Source organism: Suillus subaureus (genome assembly GCF_016647635.1).
Source record: "Suillus subaureus strain MN1 chromosome Unknown BJ212scaffold_2, whole genome shotgun sequence".
NCBI classification, from domain to species: domain Eukaryota; kingdom Fungi; phylum Basidiomycota; class Agaricomycetes; order Boletales; family Suillaceae; genus Suillus; species Suillus subaureus.
Window position 1 is genome coordinate 2,187,267 of NW_024538558.1, and position 12,649 is coordinate 2,199,915.

The following is a 12,649-nucleotide window of genomic DNA, read 5'->3' on the forward strand; positions in this document are numbered from 1 at the left end:
AAGATGATAACAGTATGAAGTCAGTTCCCGCGGTGAGGCGATATCTGAAGGATGGAAGTACTGAAGGAAACCGAATTTGATTGAGAACGTACGTGTTTTTATATTGGAGTGAATTTCCAGCTGACGCGTCGTCTATCTGCGGATTTGACTTGTTTAGGAGGATTGCGTCGTCCCCCAGATGAGAACGCAGTACATTACTTTACTCCGTAAACGCCTGACGCCTCCCACTTACGCAGATAATATTACTCCCACGTGGCTCTTCCGACGGTCCTTCTCTGAGCATGTCTCAATTTTTACGACCACTGGCAATTTTCAGCTCGTCTTGGTCTCGTTCGTGTATAACACGAACTTCCAAACAGTCTAGGTCATTCGTGAAACCGTTACTATGGGGTACTGCTATTTCCATCTTTTCAGCTGCGTATGCAGTACAAAGCACAACCATCCATCTTGATGCTGGGTCATCTCTGCCCGACTCCGAATTCGAGAGTATGTTTCTCCGCTTGACTAGGCTTGTCCAAGAACTCAAAACTTTGCATAGTTGATCCCGCAACATCAATTGCTTTCCCTAAGACCCTTTGTATACCATCAAAGATCCCTTTGCCTCAGTTCTCACTGGTTGGCGTTGGAGTGAGAACCGTGTCATTCCTTGGCATAAAGGTGTACTCTGTTGGCTTTTATGCTGACCTTGCCAATCCAAACCTGAATGTAACACTGCTCCTCTGTCCTCTTGTATCCTGACTCCTGATAGACACTCAATAGATTCCCATGACCGCAACTCCCGACCAAAAAATTGAGCACATTATCCGTAATACCGCTTGCGCCATCCGAATAGGCAAGTCCCTGGTATATTGGGCACACGTCGTCATTGCTTTGAACTTCACTCTGCTCAGTACCCACTCGCGGCACATCCTACTCACATCTCCGTGATGGCTTCATGCGTGCCCTCACTGCGCGCATGCAGCTTGCACATACACGTGCTACAATCACTCCAGAAGAGGAACCTGCAGCCCAGTCTTCCTTGAGGACATTGAAATCGCTTTTCCCGACTACATCAATGTCAAAGGGCAAACCATTTGACATAGTACTCCTCGCGCCATTGCGCAGTCCGTCTCGCCCACGTACTCTGGTACTTACAGATATGGGCTCGGTGGAAAATGATTGGGTAGCAGAGGAGTTTGTCTTGGCATATTTCGAAGGTAACGGAATTAGCCCTCCAGTAAGTTTCTTCCTCTGTATTTCATGATCTGGTTGACAACTTGCACAGTTGAAGAAAGCTGTCATAGAGCACGTACAAACGTTCGGAAGTAGTATTTAATACCTCTAGTTTATTACTAGGCCATACCTTAAACCAAATGCAAATGATGACAATAAGGTCACTTGCTATGAGCCCAAAAATGCATCCCGTTTAGCTCAGTTGGTAGAGCGCGTCACTAGTAATGACGAGGTCAGTCGTTCAAGTCGGCTAATGGGAAATTCAGTAAGGGGCACAAAAGTCGGGATTGAATTTTTTTAAACCTGTGACGGACGCTGTCAGCGACAAGCACGCCTTCAAAAGAAATTTCTGACTTAGATCTTCACTTTTGTGTCTCAAAATCTCAATCTTTTAACATTTGCTCATACAAAACTCGTTTGCCGGGCGCTGAAGGTGTCACGACGCTTGTCGACAAACAATCCCGTTCCTGACAAAAGGACACAAATACTGTTATCAAAGCGCTATGGAATGGACAGGTCTAGTAAGTATGAAGACGCAAAGCTCATCTTCCCAGACACGCGTCATCAGATGGAGTTTGGTCACAACCAACTTGTGCAGGGTACTATTGGTATAATAACCCGGGGGTGGATAATGACGGGGACGTGCACAGATTCACCCTAGATACAACCAAACGCTGGCGTCTTAGCAAGGCTGCACGGTAGACAAGGGAAGCCACCTCCGGAACCTCCAGTCCCTTCAATTTGATTTCAGCAACAGGGACGTGTGCAGTTGCCGGATCTCTTTGATAGCCCGAGCTGGCTGAGATTTCGGGACCGGACCGGAATTCAATAAACTTGCATTGATTTTGCGAACAACGTCGGCACTGCACATGATTTGTCCAGCCAACGCACTGGCACTGACACGGGCGCATCGACTGACCATAGATCTGAGATCATCCATGCTGCGAGCGATAGGTTCTAGTTCGCATGCTGGAGTTCCAGAGTGGATGCCCATAGGGACAGAAAGGCCGCGTGGAAGAGGGTTTCCGTCTTCATCGTAGACCTCTTTGCCTTCTTCGCAATTTTGCATCTCTGGAGGCTAGGATGCGTGAAGAAGTTGAAAATGCTTGACCATACCGCGACAAGGGTTGTTGGAATGCGCACATGAATGCGTCGCCTTCTGTCCTGACAATATAACCACCACGATATAGAAGATGTTGTAATAGCAGATTGTTGTGCAGATGTATCGCTATCGATATGGCAGTTCTTGTCTCACAGTTGGGTTGAATTGAGGATGTCTGTGAATGCTAAACATACATGCACTGTGGGCGGTGACACCTCCCTTTCCAAGCGAGCAATTGTCTGGACCAGAGAAGCCTTCGCTTGCCCAGATGCAGCGGATGACGGCTCGTCCCTTTGGCGAGCTCTAAAATCAAGCATGAGTGTAGCAAGGGATCCACTCTCCCCAGTGGTGTCGGAGATGTATGACATTCCATTCACGTCTATCCGGGAAGCACGAACATAATGTTGGCCAGTCTTTCGGGATCGCTATGCCAGGAGCTGCTCGCCGATTACCGCTCGCACGATCAGCGCTACAGTGCAACGATAGAGGCTGCGGCTGCGAGAGGCTGGAAACCTTACCGAGAAGTTCGTTACCCCGGGAGTCAGGAGTAGCGGAAGTCAGCCGGGCTGGAAAGCGCCTCACGAATGAGCCTGACGACAGCTCATTAAAGAAGAAACAGCGGACGTGCATTTACTGCAAGAGTATCGAGTGCAAGGGCAGACGGGGCGTAAAATATTGTCTCATGGAGGAAGGGGTTGAACAGGTTCGTGATTCCTTTGAAAGGTGAAAGACGGACTTTGCGCTGCAACACCGCAGTCAGCGGTAGCATCCTGGACGCCATGGTCTCAGTACTACCAGGGTTCGGTGGACACAGCTGCAACTTGAAATACCACTAGCTTCCTTGGAATACGGTATGCATTGTAGTTCATTTTTAACGTGATCTTCGCAGACGATGATTGTCATTCGTTAACGTCTATTGTTCGCCTTACATTTAATAATTAAACGCCATTAATATTAACAAGTGCCCACAGAAATCACGTGGGTGAGCGCGACGCGCTTGTAGCTAAATATAACCTCATCATCATTGTTGATTGACCCAGGTGCACGTGCCGAAACGGACAGATATATAAGAAGGGATCGCGTTCAGTTTGTGGCTTGCGGACAACATCCATCTTCACTGTCAACTTACTTCAAGTTTCAACCTCACTTAACTTCCAACTTTTCCAATGGCCCGTACCAAGCAGACCGCCCGCAAGTCAACTGGAGGTAAGAATGATTTCTCGTATTAACATTCTCCAAACCTCATTAACTGTCTTGATCAGGTAAAGCCCCCCGTAAACAACTCGCATCCAAGGCAGCTCGCAAGACCGCCGCCGTCAGTCGACCCTTCTGAGGTTTTCCACCATGCCTGACTGACTAGTTTGATTCCTTGACAGGTCCCCGCTGGAGGTGTCAAGAAGCCTCATCGCTTCCGCCCTGGTACCGTCGCTCTCCGTGAAATCCGTCGTTACCAGAAGTCTACGGAGCTCCTGATCCGCAAGCTCCCATTCCAACGTCTTGTGCGTGAGATCGCACAGGATTTCAAGGTTAGCGCCGTCTTTCTTTATCGTTCGTATGTTAACAGAGCCATCCAGACCGATCTCCGCTTCCAATCCTCTGCTGTCATGGCACTTCAGGAAGCCGCTGAGGCTTACCTCGTCTCGTTGTTCGAAGACACCAATCTTGCAGCTATTCACGCCAAGCGTGTCACCATCCAACCTAAAGACCTCGCACTTGCTAGGCGCCTGCGTGGAGAGCGATCATAAGTTAGTGACTGAGTAATAATTTTAGAGCGTTGTATTTGTCTTGTAATGGGATTCTGAGCTTCTGTATGAATGATACCTTCTCCTGCCCAATATTATTCTTTTGAATCTCAGACACCTGCGAGAAACATACGGATGATGCAGACGGGTAATATCAGCACATTGTGTTGGACATGGGCGAGGACTGGAGGGGTTTGCTTGCAAACCGTCGGCCAAAATTAGGCGACCGATCGCCAGCCATTTTTGGGTAATGCGCTTTCGGATGCAGTCAAGAACGCTAACCTTACCATGACCTCCATGGCGAGACTCGCACGTCAAGCCAATACGCTTTGCACTCGTTCGCGGCCATCGACCTACATCTTCTTATTTCCACATGGCCACCGTCATCAAATCCATGCTTTTGGATTATGTCGCAGGTCATTTGTGACTCACCAAGACGCTGCATCTTCACTACTTTCTTCCGCGCTTGACCAGAAACAGCGCGGGACGCGTCTGAACCGAGAGGACTCAGTAGGGCCGTTTACGCTTGGAATATCTCAAGGCTCCCTCAAGGGAAAGAAAGTGAAACAGTGGTCCGAGCTGAGCACCGGTGGGAAGGGTGCGCATGAATTCTCATATTTTCTTATAGATTCATCATGATGGATTGCATTGATCCTATCTATTTACACAGTGATTCGAACAACGCAGCGCACTTCGAATCTTGCAGTCATTCTTTTGGGTGCCGGACTTTCTGCCGTGCTCATATATGCCCTTACATCAGAGCTGTTCTCAAGGAACTCGCCTACCGTCCTCTTTAATGATGCCTGCGACCGCATTAATGCATCTCCTCGGGTATGTCATCAAAGATTCTACGAGTTCGGGTTCAAAATAATGTCGATTTTGCTATGTACAGGTTGCAAAATATCTGCAAGCACCTCTTGTATTCCACAATAATCCACCCTCCTCCACACGACCGAGGCACAGGCATAGGCACGTTTCATCTCAGGTCGCGGTAGATTCTTCAGGGCGAGAACACATGCTCCTAAACTTCTACGTACAAGGGTCGTCCTCCGCTCAATCAGCTCAGCAAGCCGATGAAGAAGCAGGCCCTTCATACATCGAGTCTCTGAGTTCCCTGACTCTAGATGAAAGCATAGCGCTTGCAAAGGAGAAGCTAGAGTCGATCGGGCAATCTGCAAAACGTGCATTTAGATACTTGAGTGGCGATGTCGCTCCATCACCCGCACCTCACCCGCACCTGTCAACCAATGACAGTCAGGAGAACGAAAGAAAACAGGAGAAGGGCGTGTGGAGCTTTGCTGGACTGTTCTCAGGATTGAAGGGACGGAGAAGCGTAGCTGAGGGTGGAGGAGACTCAGGCGTTTCGTGGACAGAAGGAGAGGTCCATGCTGATCTCGTCCGGGTATGTAATCCTACGAAGGGTATTTCGCAGATTCTGATATGAAACACAGAACGACGAGGGCTACTTCGTCTTCCGGTATCTCCTGATCGACATTCCAAGTATGCCACTTTATTGATTCCTATTATCTTCCACTAACGCCAACGTTTCAATCTTAGATTCAGAAACTCGGAATCCAGTGAGGGTATTTGTTGAACGAGCACCAGGTGTCCGGGAGAATGAACCCATCATGCGGTTCACTTCAGCATAGATTGCTGGGCCTAATACCTAATTCGAAGGTAAGGGAGATGATCATAGGCATAATAGACTCTGTTTGCCATGTACATCTGTATTATATGGTACATAGGGACATTCAACCCCTAGCAATGCGAGTAATGTAGCAAGGCTCTCTACTCCCCGAAAAGCTTCTGAACGCGCTTCAATACCGAATCTTTCGAAGGGTCTGCATCATATGTTAGTACAGGGTACATGGAGACTGTCTGGTGCTCACCATATGGATGGTCCTTGGAAGGTATCTCGAGCAACGTAGGGAATGCTTCTTGATAGCGGTCCACCGTCGGTCTTATCTTCTCTGCTATCTAAGAGTACACGTCATATTGAGATCAAAGACACAATCAATGGAAGGTTTGATCTCACATGCTGGTTGATGAGGATGATTGCGATGTCCTTCCGTTGGGTGAACTCCTGGAACACAGCTTCGATCGCCGATATTTGCGTTTCTGGACTCATCCATGAGCATGAGATGATGTGGAATACGTCAAAGACCTTACTAGAGTCTACGACGAGGAAGTTCTTCCTCTGGTGCTCGTTGATGTGACCGATGCCTGCAAGAAGCAGTCCCGTTATCGAGTCCTGCCGACGCGAATTCAGTCCTGAGCAATGCTAACTAGCAGGAGTAAACGTACCTCATCCCCTATGACAGCGATGAGATTTCTGTCCTTGAAGGCCGTGGTCGACGCCATTGGTGCGCTTCGGTGAACCAAGAAAGGAAATGAGTCGGGGTCACCACTAGTAGTGCTACTACTTTCGCTGACAAACAGTCCCGACGATCTTTAGTCTCCCCTAGTCAGAGGTTCCACAAAATAAACGACGGTCTTAAACAAGGGTTTTTCGATAATCTACATGACGATGGACATCTTCAACCGCCCGCCTTCGATCTCAGAGGACACAATTCAGTACACCCTTTATCCCCCTCCGGCACTAGCAGAAAAATCATCTGCAACAACACTCGCAGCATGCGTACAAGCATATGTCTCCGAGCTTTTGCCAAATTTCCTCTGGCACAGAGACTCTTTCGAGGTCAAAGTTGCGAAAGACATCGATTCTGCCGCAGCTAGGGATAACAAGTGGATGCTTGAAGGGCGTATGCGCGTCGGGGACTCCGTCGATGATGAGTGGTGCGTTGTCTGGATCCTACGGGAGATCAGCAAGAAGTGGGATTTTGCTATCAGGTCAGATTTTTATCTCAGCGTGATTTATCTCGGGACTAACAGCGCGTATTAGTGTAATAGATTCTGACGGGGAGTTTCTCCTCATCGAGGCGGCCGAAGTCCTGCCTTCATGGGTCAAACCATCCAACTCTGAGAATAGGGTGCGCCCTCTTCCCGTGCTTTAGATGGTAAGACAATTTACTGAATATGTCCTTGGTGTTCTTACATTGTAGGTCTGGATATACAGTGGAATGTTGCACCTCATACCTCTCCAACACATATCTGCTCCTAGCAAACCAAAAAGAAGACGCAAATTTCCTGGGTCTAAAGACAGTGATGACGAAGGTGACATTGTTGGTGATGACGTTGAAGACTATTTAGCCATCGATGACGCACTGAAGTTGGTCCGTGATGCAACTGTCGAAACGCGTGCACCCCGTATAGTTGAGAATACGGTATGGCAGCGTACTTCAGGGTAGGTATATCTTTTGGTATACGTGACGAGACATTCACAATATTCGGGAAAGCTATCCTGCAGCAGCCAAAAACCACGTGCATACCACCAAAGCGTACCTTCCGCTCGACATTGCTCGCGCTTTATCCGTCGACCTTTCATTGGTACAAAAGCCTGTCGAGACATTCTATACGCGGGATGCCGTCCAACTCCGAGTTAGTATATTTGACTCTCCGCGACATCGTTCTGATAATTATTCTGCAGGCTGCCCATCGCATGACGCGGTTTCCTCCTCACTCTGCCGTGCTTACCACGGTCAAGTTGACAAGACCAGCGTATGCCCAACTTGTTGGGCAAAAATTCTTCCCTCCAAAAATATTCGGTTGTTTTAAGGAGCGCGAGGGCAGTGACGTCTGGCGTTGGAGAGACACAGGTATGAAGCTGGCAAGTCAAGACATTTGTCATTCTAGAATATGTCCGTTGACAAAAACACCGTGACAGGCCTGCGGTTTCGAAATGATCTACCAAGAGTCGAAGAGTCGTATTGACATCGCAAGTAAGAGTAGTGAGGTCCTCGAGTCATCGGTATGTATGCCTGGCTTAGTTCTCCGTCGTCTCACTAACTGCGTGGCTTTAGGCGGAAGCACGTAAAGAAGCACTTCGCCGATCATCCGACTATAAAGCCTATATCACCAATCTGGTTTCAACTGGCTACTTCCGAGGTGAAGTTGAAGACTCGCAGCTTTGGAATGAACTGGAGAATAAAGCTGTTCATGCATTCATTCAGGTTCGGCAAGAGGAGTAAGTCATTCATCTTCATTTTTGGCCTTGATGCTGAAGTCTTACCAGTGACGCTACTCGTCCTTCATTCGCAGCGCTGTTCAATTCAGCATTGTCTACCGCCCCGGAATACTTCACCGAGATGTCTGATGAGACTGAAGACTCGGATGGCTGGATGAACGTGGATGCAGCCAACTTTGATGACATGCTGGAGCGGACGCGTTCCAAATCACAGTCTCAAGAGATGGATATTGATTCCACAGGTGATGAGGCAGAGGAAAGGGTAGCCAAGGAACAAGCAAACAAACTACAGGATCTTGCAGCCAAGGTGCAGAAGTTTGTCGAAGGAGAAGGTGACGTAGAGGGTGCTAGGTTTGAAGAGTAAGCATCCATACACCGGAGCCTTTCAGAGAATAATTCTTCTGTTTCTAGTGAAGTCTTCTCAGACGACGAAGACGACGGGGATGATGCGGACGAAGAAAATGAAGAGAATTTTAGTGACGAGAAATTCTCGGACTCGGACGATGAGCCAGTTGCTGACGAAGCTGCACGCCAAGAAGCAATGGCGAAGCTCGTGCCTGCCCTTTCGGAGGCCGAGTATGGACTGATGCCCGCTTCATTTAACACTCAGCGTGTCTCCAAAGTTACTATTGAGACTGAAACAGTCGAGGAGACCGATCCAGCTATAACACAATTTTCGGACGCCGAACCCGCTTTAGAAATTACGTCACCGGCTCGCACTCGGTCTATAAGACCACCCATTCTACCGCGCGACAAGTACGAGGGTGTAGATTCCGATGACGAATCGTCTAGCTCTGATCCACTCGCTGGTGGAGATGAAGAAGATGTTGAGTCAGAGGAGGACCGCCCGCAGGTCGTCGGCGATGTTGAGGTTAACATGGACGAGGAAGAAGCAGAGTTCTTGGAGTTTTCAAGGCAAGCTTTGGGAATATCTGACCAACAGTGGGGAGACATTATCAACGATAGGAAAGGACGAGGAGGTAATTATTTATTGATCTGCGGAAGATCTTGCTAATGAGCATTTTTATAGCCTTTGTTCCCACTAGTATCACGGCGGAGAACACAACATCTACCTCAACAGGACCATTGAACAATAAATCTGATTCTTCCGCGCTGCCAGCACAGGGACGGCAACCTGTCCCAGGCCCGAGACCAAATGTAAATCCGAATCTGGATTCCTTTGAAGCTGTCATGCAAGCTATGGATGCCGAACTGAACCAGTCTCGCCAGACAGCACTGAAGAAGAAGAGAGGGAAGGAGAAGGTTCCGACCCTCCCCACAGGCGATCTTGAAATCCCCCTCAGCAAAGGCAATTCTAAATCGAAGTTAATGGATGAAGACGGTGAGGATCTAGACATCGAAGCTCAAATGGAAGCCGAGCTCAAAGCCGTGCTCGAATACGGAGGCGGAGATATGGAGGAACCTGACTCTGGCGAAGAGGAGGTGCCGATGGACTACAACCTAATCAAGAATTTCTTGGAAAGTTTCAAGAGCCAAGCGGGTCTTTCTGGACCTGTAGGAAACCTTGCGGGTCGCTTGCAGCCAGGGTGGACATTGCCGAGGGATGATTCATGATTTGTTGCATCACATACGCGGACTGTCGAGATCTGACACATGGGAAGATCTATGGCAATACCAATGGTGTCTTACAGCAGTTGTAACGGCGAAAGAGCGGCTTGAAGGAAATGAGTGCCTGTCTATTCTTTGTACTTTGTACATGTTTGAACTAGTACTATCAGTGATGCTACTATGTATGTAGCTGTACCTAGTACTAGTGATCAAACTATTAACCGGAAGCTGGCGTGGACCGTCGTATCGGTGCTTTTCTGCTGTATCCTGCAACAGTCACCATGATCCATGCCGTGCTCATCTGTTAGAGAGATCTCTAGTCATATCGTTCTGCACTGACATGTTCCGCTTTGCAGTCAACACATCCGGGATTCCAAGACTGACCAAGTTTTACACACCCCTCCACCAATCTTCTCAGACATTGATACAGAAGATATTCTCTCTCATATCTATCCGGCCTGCGGGACTCTGCAATTTTCTAGATGCACCGGAGCTCGAGGCGTTTCTTGGCCCGAAGGATGGCTCAGACGAGAGATGGCGCGTTGTCTACCGAAACTACGCCACTTTGTACTTTGTCTTTGTCGTCGATGGTGCAGAAAGCGAACTGGGCATATTAGACTTGATACAGGTGAATGTCGCCTCCGTAGTCGTGCCCACGTTGTGACAAACTATTCTAGGTTTTTGTGGAGGGGCTCGATCGGCACTTTGAGAATGTCTGTGAACTGGACCTAGTGTTTCATTTCGATGAAGTAAGTTACATGGGCTTTATACAAATGCCTTCCGACGACCGATGTTTGCTGATGCGCAGGCGCATCATATTCTTGCAGAAATCATACAAGGCGGTCTTGTCTTGGAGACCAATGGAGATGAAATCAGCAACTTAGGTCTGTATAATTTTTCCAGCTCCTCATCTGTCACGCCAGCCCAATTATGCATTTTCAAACTTGACGTTTATATTTGTCACGGTCATGCATATGGATGATCTGTCCTTCTGTTATTAACGAATCCTTGGTAGTGAAACTAGCTTCGAAGGCCAGAAGGAACTCATTTGCATCGGCAAATCCTTTATCTCTAGGCAGCGGAGCCGGGGGCCCGCGAAGCGGATCTCTGCAGACTCCACTGGGATGGTTGACTGATAGGCTGGCAAGTGTCGCCACTCGATGAGCTGCTAGGAACAAGTTTCACGTGTGGTAGTGCAATGTTAGGTTTACAGTGTTAAATAAAGATTGTAGGTTTCCACCACCCCCAATTCAACTACAACGCCGATTGTAGCTCCAGGTCCTAATCTGTCCTATTCTTGCATCGGCAGTAAAAGATCCATGACATGATACAGGGTGACGCCTGGCGGTAATGAAGTCCGCAGGCTTATGGGAAGGATGATATTCTATATCATTACTCACGACAAACGCCAGTCGCCTGCATGGATATGTGATGCCGGGACTGCGATTGGTTTGTAGAGGTTGGCGCCTTGGAAGCCATTAACTTGCTCCGGGAACCAACAAAGTACCTAATTTATGACACAACATCCGCTTATGAACGTATGAACAACAACACCGATTTCGCTTAACACGTACGCTTCTTCTTTTTTTTACCCGCACCAGGCGCACCCTTCGGTGGAAGTGTGTCTTGGGGTGTGGGACCGCTGGCTGGGGTCGCTGCTCTGGTCACCGTAGGCGCAGGTGTAGCCGAGGAGCGTATCCCTAGGGACTCAGGGGGAACACTCTCCCCATCTCTGACAGAAGCAGAGGAAGAAAAGGAAAGTTTCGAGTGAAACGCGGTAGACCTCATTGCGTTATACATCAACATGTTGTTCTGTTGCTTTTTTGGTCCACTGGCCGTCACAGTGGGTTTCTGATTTTCCGGTTGTGATGTAGAGATCTCTGTCTCGCTTACAGCAGTCGCTGAATCCTCTGCACCCCATTTCTTGCCAGTGTCATCAGACATGACCTGCTCCGTGATTGGCCAGATAAATCCCGTGCGAGGGGTGTAGTCAGGCCGGTTGATGCGCAGTATGTCTAAAGAGGACTGCAAAGCGTATAGGGAAGTAAGCTACGAGAAAATAAGCCGAAATGAATATGATATAGGAGTGGGAGTATACCAAACGGTTGGAGAGAACGCCGTAGACGTCTGGCGACCGATAGATCCGGTTGTTCATGATAAAATAAGCAGCAAGAGGGCGGACTATGATAACCCCATGCTCAAATTTAGGAGCTACCGAGCAAATTCCAACGTACCTTCTTCACGGGATGACCGCTCTCTTTTGTGAATAATAAACAGCGAAGGTGGTTGCGCATGCACAAGAGCAAACTCGATGCCAGTGAAGCGTCTATAAATGATGTGACAAGATATGCAAAAGGAGCTCTGAATTTCGATGGAACTCACTTAAGTTCTTCCGATTCGTTTAATATAGGCACGCCTGTGTGCATAGTCTGCATACGCAAAACCTGATTATTGCTCTGCTTGTCATAGAACATCGACGTAGCAAAATAATCAAACACGTTCTCCGAAGTGAGAGGACCATTCGCCTGATTTGTTCACTCGTGAGCATGGGAAGCATACTGACACCTTTGTGGCGTTCGAATCGAATACCTGGATCCATTCGTGCCAGATGAAAAACCTATGACTGTAATCGTCTGAGGGGTGAAGATCGTTGAAGTCCATCACAACCTATGAGCTGAGTGCGGATGTGGAGATGGTTTTCGTCCAGGGACGCGTTACTTGTTCTGATAAGTTCAATCACGTCGATGGCGTTAATACGAGTGAACAAGTTTGACCAGGGGCGTGAGAAATGTGTACAAAATCATTGCTTAGCAGATCTGTTCACACAGGCCATTCTAACGTATGCGAATAAGACAGTTTCTATTTTAAGGTCTGGCTTCATCCATAGGCATAAGGTGGCTGTGCTGTGACATGCGAGACACGGGCCTTTCACAATGAATG

General features: G+C 48.3%; 7 protein-coding genes and 1 non-coding gene across 8 annotated transcripts; 5 read left to right on the forward strand and 3 right to left on the reverse strand.

Moving 5' to 3' along the window:
• Nucleotides 1–281: 281 nt before the first annotated feature.
• BJ212DRAFT_1475572 (chalcone-flavanone isomerase-domain-containing protein) lies at nt 282–1,315 on the forward strand (the record flags this gene model as incomplete). Its single annotated transcript, XM_041339249.1, has 5 exons — nt 282–486; nt 539–705; nt 760–805; nt 891–1,216; nt 1,265–1,315. 5 exons carry the CDS (start codon nt 282–284, stop codon nt 1,313–1,315), a joined length of 795 nt encoding a protein of 264 aa, XP_041199495.1.
• Nucleotides 1,316–1,399: 84 nt separating this feature from the next.
• BJ212DRAFT_t17 lies at nt 1,400–1,472 on the forward strand. The gene has a single exon. It is a non-coding gene; the product is annotated as a tRNA-Thr (tRNA).
• Nucleotides 1,473–1,815: 343 nt separating this feature from the next.
• On the reverse strand, nt 1,816–2,541 carry BJ212DRAFT_1511826 (uncharacterized protein). Its single transcript, XM_041341649.1, has one exon. It carries the CDS (start codon nt 2,279–2,281, stop codon nt 1,949–1,951), a length of 333 nt encoding a protein of 110 aa, XP_041199496.1. The 5' UTR covers nt 2,282–2,541; the 3' UTR covers nt 1,816–1,948.
• Nucleotides 2,542–4,429: 1,888 nt separating this feature from the next.
• BJ212DRAFT_1444183 (TIM21-domain-containing protein) lies at nt 4,430–5,705 on the forward strand (the record flags this gene model as incomplete). The annotated part of the gene is made up of 6 exons (XM_041337927.1): nt 4,430–4,472; nt 4,493–4,654; nt 4,727–4,887; nt 4,949–5,458; nt 5,508–5,556; nt 5,614–5,705. 6 exons carry the CDS (start codon nt 4,430–4,432, stop codon nt 5,703–5,705), a joined length of 1,017 nt encoding a protein of 338 aa, XP_041199497.1.
• Nucleotides 5,706–5,844: 139 nt separating this feature from the next.
• BJ212DRAFT_1258848 (ATPase, V1 complex, subunit F) lies at nt 5,845–6,417 on the reverse strand (the record flags this gene model as incomplete). The annotated part of the gene is made up of 5 exons (XM_041329976.1): nt 5,845–5,897; nt 5,946–6,033; nt 6,092–6,174; nt 6,226–6,307; nt 6,361–6,417. The coding sequence occupies 5 exons, from the start codon at nt 6,415–6,417 to the stop codon at nt 5,845–5,847; spliced, it is 363 nt and encodes a 120-aa protein (XP_041199498.1).
• A 43-nt stretch (nt 6,418–6,460) lies between these two features.
• BJ212DRAFT_1318927 (SGT1-domain-containing protein) lies at nt 6,461–9,875 on the forward strand. The gene is made up of 10 exons (XM_041334340.1): nt 6,461–6,906; nt 6,959–7,046; nt 7,119–7,360; nt 7,413–7,554; nt 7,604–7,783; nt 7,841–7,924; nt 7,977–8,140; nt 8,189–8,500; nt 8,552–9,120; nt 9,171–9,875. The coding sequence occupies exons 1-10, from the start codon at nt 6,578–6,580 to the stop codon at nt 9,713–9,715; spliced, it is 2,655 nt and encodes an 884-aa protein (XP_041199499.1). The 5' UTR covers nt 6,461–6,577; the 3' UTR covers nt 9,716–9,875.
• A 115-nt stretch (nt 9,876–9,990) lies between these two features.
• BJ212DRAFT_1259443 (clathrin adaptor complex small chain-domain-containing protein) lies at nt 9,991–10,873 on the forward strand (the record flags this gene model as incomplete). Its single annotated transcript, XM_041330024.1, has 5 exons — nt 9,991–10,012; nt 10,066–10,337; nt 10,387–10,458; nt 10,518–10,593; nt 10,725–10,873. 5 exons carry the CDS (start codon nt 9,991–9,993, stop codon nt 10,871–10,873), a joined length of 591 nt encoding a protein of 196 aa, XP_041199500.1.
• Nucleotides 10,874–11,072: 199 nt separating this feature from the next.
• BJ212DRAFT_1511894 (MED6 mediator sub complex component-domain-containing protein) lies at nt 11,073–12,370 on the reverse strand (the record flags this gene model as incomplete). Its single annotated transcript, XM_041341650.1, has 5 exons — nt 11,073–11,758; nt 11,808–11,890; nt 11,944–12,035; nt 12,092–12,234; nt 12,299–12,370. 5 exons carry the CDS (start codon nt 12,368–12,370, stop codon nt 11,273–11,275), a joined length of 876 nt encoding a protein of 291 aa, XP_041199501.1. The 3' UTR covers nt 11,073–11,272.
• Between the last annotated feature and the right edge of the window lie 279 nt (nt 12,371–12,649).